This window comes from Arachis ipaensis, chromosome B05 (genome assembly GCF_000816755.2).
Source record: "Arachis ipaensis cultivar K30076 chromosome B05, Araip1.1, whole genome shotgun sequence".
In the NCBI taxonomy this organism is placed as follows: Eukaryota; Viridiplantae; Streptophyta; class Magnoliopsida; order Fabales; family Fabaceae; genus Arachis; species Arachis ipaensis.
The window spans coordinates 123,882,388-123,887,856 of record NC_029789.2 but is presented as its reverse complement, the minus strand read 5'-3'; the positions used below and the strand labels follow the sequence as shown (position 1 = coordinate 123,887,856).

Below are 5,469 nucleotides of genomic sequence, written 5' to 3'. Positions count from 1 at the left end.
ATTTTTATTTATCTAAAAATTGATTTTTCTTTTCAAAAAAATGATTTTTTATTTAAATTATGTAAAATCAACTACAACTTATAAAGTATTTTTAACATTTTAAAAGATCAATTTTAACTTTGATAATATTTATCTCTCAAAAATCTCAAGACTAATTATCTTAGTTATTATTTTTATTACAATTAAATAATATAATGCATGAAAATATATGAGATGTTGATAATGCAGGATAAAAAGTTTGAGAGAATGGTGAAGGTGAACATTAAACACAGATATATAGGTTAAAAGTATATCAATTTAATAAATGAGCTAACTTTTTTTTTTATGAAATAGAACTACTAATATTTTTACAAAAACTTTTGAAGCCAACATAGTAAAATAAATAAGCCAATCACCAAAATTTTTGAAATAATACTTATTTCCGAGAGTAAAGTATCGTTTTTGTCCCCAACGTTTGGGGTAAATCCTATTTGTGCTCCTAACGTTTAAATCGTCCTATTTGTATCCCTAACGTTTGTAAAAGTGATTCAATGTTATCTTGCCCTCAATTACACATAATGAGCACTTTAGTTTGAGTTTTAAAAATCTCTTCTTGAAGTTAGAATACAAATGTCTAGGATAGAATCGATGATCTACTCCGAAAAATAGCTCATCAAATATTGAAATTAATTCCTACAACATTTACATAATTCACTTTTCTAGGACATAATTGAATCTAAACACAAATAATGGGTATAATATTAAAATCGACCACATCCAAGTGAGACCTAATTGCATAGTTGTAAAAACCGGACCGGACCGGCCGGTTTGACCGGAAAACCGGTGAACCGGATCCTATACCGGTCCGGTCCAGTGTTTGAATCGCACAAGGAATTGAACCGGTCAAACTCGGTGTAAACCGGTACGAATCGGTCAAAATCGGTGCGAACCGGTCAAAACCGGTGAGGTGGTCTGACCGAACCGTTTGGAAGAAAATATTTCCAAAATGCTTGAGGTAGGGTTCGAACCCTTGTCCTCAAGGAAACCAAAATGCTCCACAACCACCAGACCATTATATTTTCTATTAAAATATATGCAAATTATAATACATATAGATATCTTCTATCAAATAGTTTACTTTTATTTAATTTATTTTAATTTTAATCAGTGACCTGACCGGTTCGATCACCGGGTCGGTTCTGACAACTATGCCTAATTGAGAATGAATATATCCAAGTGAGAATAATTGAAAAATATAATCTGATTCTGATTTGTTATTATCATTGATAGTAGGATAACATTGAATCACTTTTATAAACGTTAAGGATATAAATAGGACGATTTAAATGTTAGGGACACAAATAGGACTTACCCCAAACGTTGGAGACAAAAACGATACTTTACTCTATTTCCGATGAAATACTACATATGGTTTTCATTTACCAAAAACCTTTATCTTTGGAGGAATGGCAATGAAAATTTAAATAACTTTGTAATATTAAAATAGTTCGTCACTTTTAACTATATACATTAATATCAATATCAATTATTAACAAAACACAATTTAAATTATTAAAAATTTTATAACCAAGAAATAACAATTGTCAATACCCTGTGCAATGGAGCGGCAAATTGATTAGTAGATACATAAAATACTGTCAGAATAAAACAGAGATTGTGCACAACATGGATCATATGCAAACGTCATAACTAAGATATGATCAAGCGTCCACAATTCAGGACCTTCACCCTTCATCCCCTTCTCTCCTATCCTTCCTAAAAAGAACAGTACTACAAAGAGGGCTAACTGCCTAAGCACACAGCCTACTGTTCTTTCTTCTGAGAGTCAGAAGATTGCGGAGCATCAGTTGTTGGCTGCTTCATACTAGCCTTGGCCTCAGCGAGAAATTTGGGATCTGGCTCGTGATTTTCGGCAGGTTCCCTCATCGCCAAGTATATGTAAAATGCTATGACTACATTAACTGATATAACCGCAAGAAATCCACTCACTAGTGTCACAGAGTAAGGGGACAAATTGTCTGTTCCTGTTGCACAAAGGGAACAAGGAGAGCTAGTTTTACATCATACACATTTTATTATGGGGCATTACTCTACATTGCATTCAAGAAACATTAAAGGAAACAAACAAGAAAACTGATGAGATCCATTCCCACCAGGCAAGGGAAATGCAACAGTCAATAAATAACACAAAGGGAAACTTTATATTTGAAGAATCTTAGTATGGGAACATTTAGATAACAGTTCAGATAAACAAGTAAACATATACCAAGAGAGTCAAAGAGTTCTGTTTTGAGAATTAAGCTGATATGTTCAGCATTTCAAAGCACTGAAAGATGTTGACAAAATGCAATTTCAAATTTGCTTAGCAATACAACAGTAGAAACAAAAAAGCCTTATCCGTTATCCCACTAGTTGGGGTTGGCTAGAACAAAGGACGCCATAATACCACCTGGAAAAAATATGGGAAAAGGCACTTGTGTGATCACTGTCTATGGGATTGTTTGGATGAGCTTCTAAAACAATATCTTTTTTTAGAGTTATCTTTTTTTAAAAGATCTTTTAGAAAAGTAAAAGTAATTTTATATTTGGATATCACATGCAAAAAGATCTTTTTATCTATCAATTATGTTTCGGCACAACAATATAAAAGTACTTTTTTGTTTATTTATTATGTGAAAAACATCTTTTTTATTTAAAAAAATGTAAATTGTAGCTTCTAAAAAAAGATGTTTTTTTTTATTTTTTATACTTCTACTTTTACTACTAGAAATTTGCCAAATACGTTCAAAAATTAAAAAAAAAGTTATCAACTTAATGGTACCCAAACAAGTACTATAAATGTTTGGGTATAACAATATAAAAGTACTTTTTTGTTTATTTATTACATGAAAAATATTTTTTTTAAGAGAAAAAGATCTTTTAAAAAAAGATGTAAATTATAACTTCTCAAAAAAGATGTTTTTTTTTTAATTTTTCTAGTACTTTTACTTTTACTACTAGAAATTTGCCAAATACGTTAAAAAATAAAAAAAAAGATATTTTTTCATTAAAAAAAGATCTTTTTTAATCAAAATAATGGCACCCAAACAAGCACTATATGCCAAACATAAATAAGAAACAAGAAAGCATCTAACTTGCGATTTATATTTGCAATGACTATTACATATTTCCAATTTGCAGATGCCACTAAAAATTGAAGCCAATGTGTGACTAGAAATTTCTGAATGCCTTTATAAAGGCAAATTCTAATTTAATGCATTGTTTAAGAAGTAATAACATTTCCCTTCAAGATCATGAGTTGTCATAACCAACCTCTTTATCAAGTTATGACATTAAAAAGAAAAACATCTTCGACAAGAAAGCAGAAAACAAGTAACAAAGATGGGTTCAGTACTTGAAAAATTTGAGATAAACCCATACTCTTAAACAAATGTAAGACCACAAAATTATCAAGCAAACCAACAACCACTTGGAAAAAAATAGAAATCAGTAAAGAAACAACTAAAAATGCTTAAAACTATGAAACCTTACCAGGAAACAGATTATTGTTAAAACCATACAAAATTGCAACAGGGACAGCCAACATGAACATTGAAGCAATGAAAAACTTCTGAATCACACTCATTGTTGCTTTTGGTCCCTAACGAAGCAGAAACAGAAAAAATAAAGTAAAATAAAAAATAAAAAAGAAGAAAAAGAAAAGATTAAACCAGAATACAAATGTACTTTAAATTTCAGTCTCAATGAAATTCATCAACACAGTTGCAAACTTTGAATAAAAAATGGCACACTCAGTACACCATATTCTTTACCTAAGATACATTCCATGTTCTTTACAGAGTTACCTTGTGCTGAATTTTCTTCATTACCGTTAGTAACACTAATTCCAGAAGAAAGCCTCTTTAAGGTTTGTTAAAGATTTACTTCTTTCTTTCTTTTAAGTTTTATCCTAGTTTTTTCTTCTTTTTTTTTTTTTTTTCTCTTTTTTTTTCTTTTTAAATACATAGCCATTGATAATACACAAGGTAAATCAAATAACCTTTGACTTCTATAAATCACAAGAACAAAAGAGCTCCATCCTAACCAAGTGTATATCCAAGGTACAATACTAATCAAAATTCAAAATTCAAAATTCCAGAGGATTGCAATGGGCAGAGACACCCGAATCGATGGCAGAAGCATTAGAACCACCTATCTCATAGCATAACATCCAAAGGACAGAACCAAAAATTCAAAAACAGCACAGCCTCCAAAACACACATTACAGAGCCAGAACAGCACCCACAGTACAGCAAAAACAGTTGTTCTGCATTATTCTTCTTACTAATTAAGATATAAATATAATTAACAATTTTGTAACGATAAATATGGTAAAACCATATAATTAAATGAAAACCTAGCAGGAAAAAAAAGAAAAAAAAAATGAAATAAGAAAAGGCAAATCCAAATAAAGAAAAGAAACGAAGGAGGAGGAAAACCTGCTATTATTGGTGGCGGCGACGGCGCTGGCGGGTGACGGCGGCAGGACGCTCGTGCTGCAGCAGCAGCAGATTCGAACCACGCACAACGCAGGAGGAGATGGCGAGCAGATCTGGCGGAAGAAAGGAAGCAGAGGAACAAGTCGTCGGCATCGGAGGCGGCCGCAGAAGCGCCGAGGGAAGCTCAGGGAAGGAGGGTTAGGGTTCGCATGGTTTGGCCTGCTAAGTAGTGCATGTGACGGGCGTGAGTCGATGAAGGTCGGAGTCGACGGTGGTCAGTGTGATTTTGTGAAGTGAGTCGTGAGAGGGAAAATATCGAACTGCAAAAATTAAGTACTTAAGTTTAACCGGATAGTTGGGGTTTAACTAAAATATAACAAAAATGGAAAATGAAACAACAAAATATATATATATGCTTTTTTATTTTAAATAATATTTATTTACAATGTACTAATTTATACATTTAGTTACACTTTTACAAGCAAGAAATAATTGAGGAAATAGTAAAATTAGCCTCGGAAAGATTATGCGATCACATCTAATATTAAGGATGTTAACAGAAACTAATATGACACGGTTAAGTTACATGTCAACATACCTCTTTACATTTTAATTATAACCAACAGTCCAACACCATATTTTTATAAAGGAGAATAATAGGGGAACAATGAAAATTTTGAACAATATGAACAACCACCAATCAAATGAAAATACATTACACCCTAATTTAATGCTATTAATTAAATTTACTCTTTTAACCCTATTAATTCACATTATTTACACATTGTTCAAAAATCTTATTTGTTACTTATACTTTTCTTTTTATAAAATTGGATCAAATCAGTCCTTAAATAAATGGAACTACTTCAGACTGCAAAATTCTATATAAATTTGATCAGGATAAAATTTTTAAGAACATAACCAAAAACATTAGTAACTCCATTTATACCAATCCTAAAACCTTAACCAAATTCTGTGAACAAAATGCTAA

The 5,469-nt window shown here is 31.5% G+C and overlaps 1 protein-coding gene across 1 annotated transcript; it reads right to left on the bottom strand.

The window, feature by feature from the left end:
* LOC107644010 lies at positions 1,529-4,844 on the bottom strand. The gene is made up of 3 exons (XM_016347777.2): positions 4,479-4,844; positions 3,532-3,640; positions 1,529-2,024 (listed from the first exon to the last, which is right to left on the bottom strand). Exons 2-3 carry the CDS (start codon positions 3,623-3,625, stop codon positions 1,804-1,806), a joined length of 315 nt encoding a protein of 104 aa, XP_016203263.1. The 5' UTR covers positions 3,626-3,640; positions 4,479-4,844; the 3' UTR covers positions 1,529-1,803.

What these genes read in the sequence shown, in the direction of transcription:
- LOC107644010 (XM_016347777.2), bottom strand. Translation starts at nt 3,625, where the DNA reads ATGAGTGTGATTCAGAAGTTTTTCATTGCTTCAATGTTCATGTTGGCT. An exon ending in TAACAATAATCTGTTTCCTG is followed by an intron (nt 2,025 to 3,531) that starts GTAAGGTTTCAT and finishes TTTGTGCAACAG; the next exon opens with GAACAGACAATTTGTCCCCT.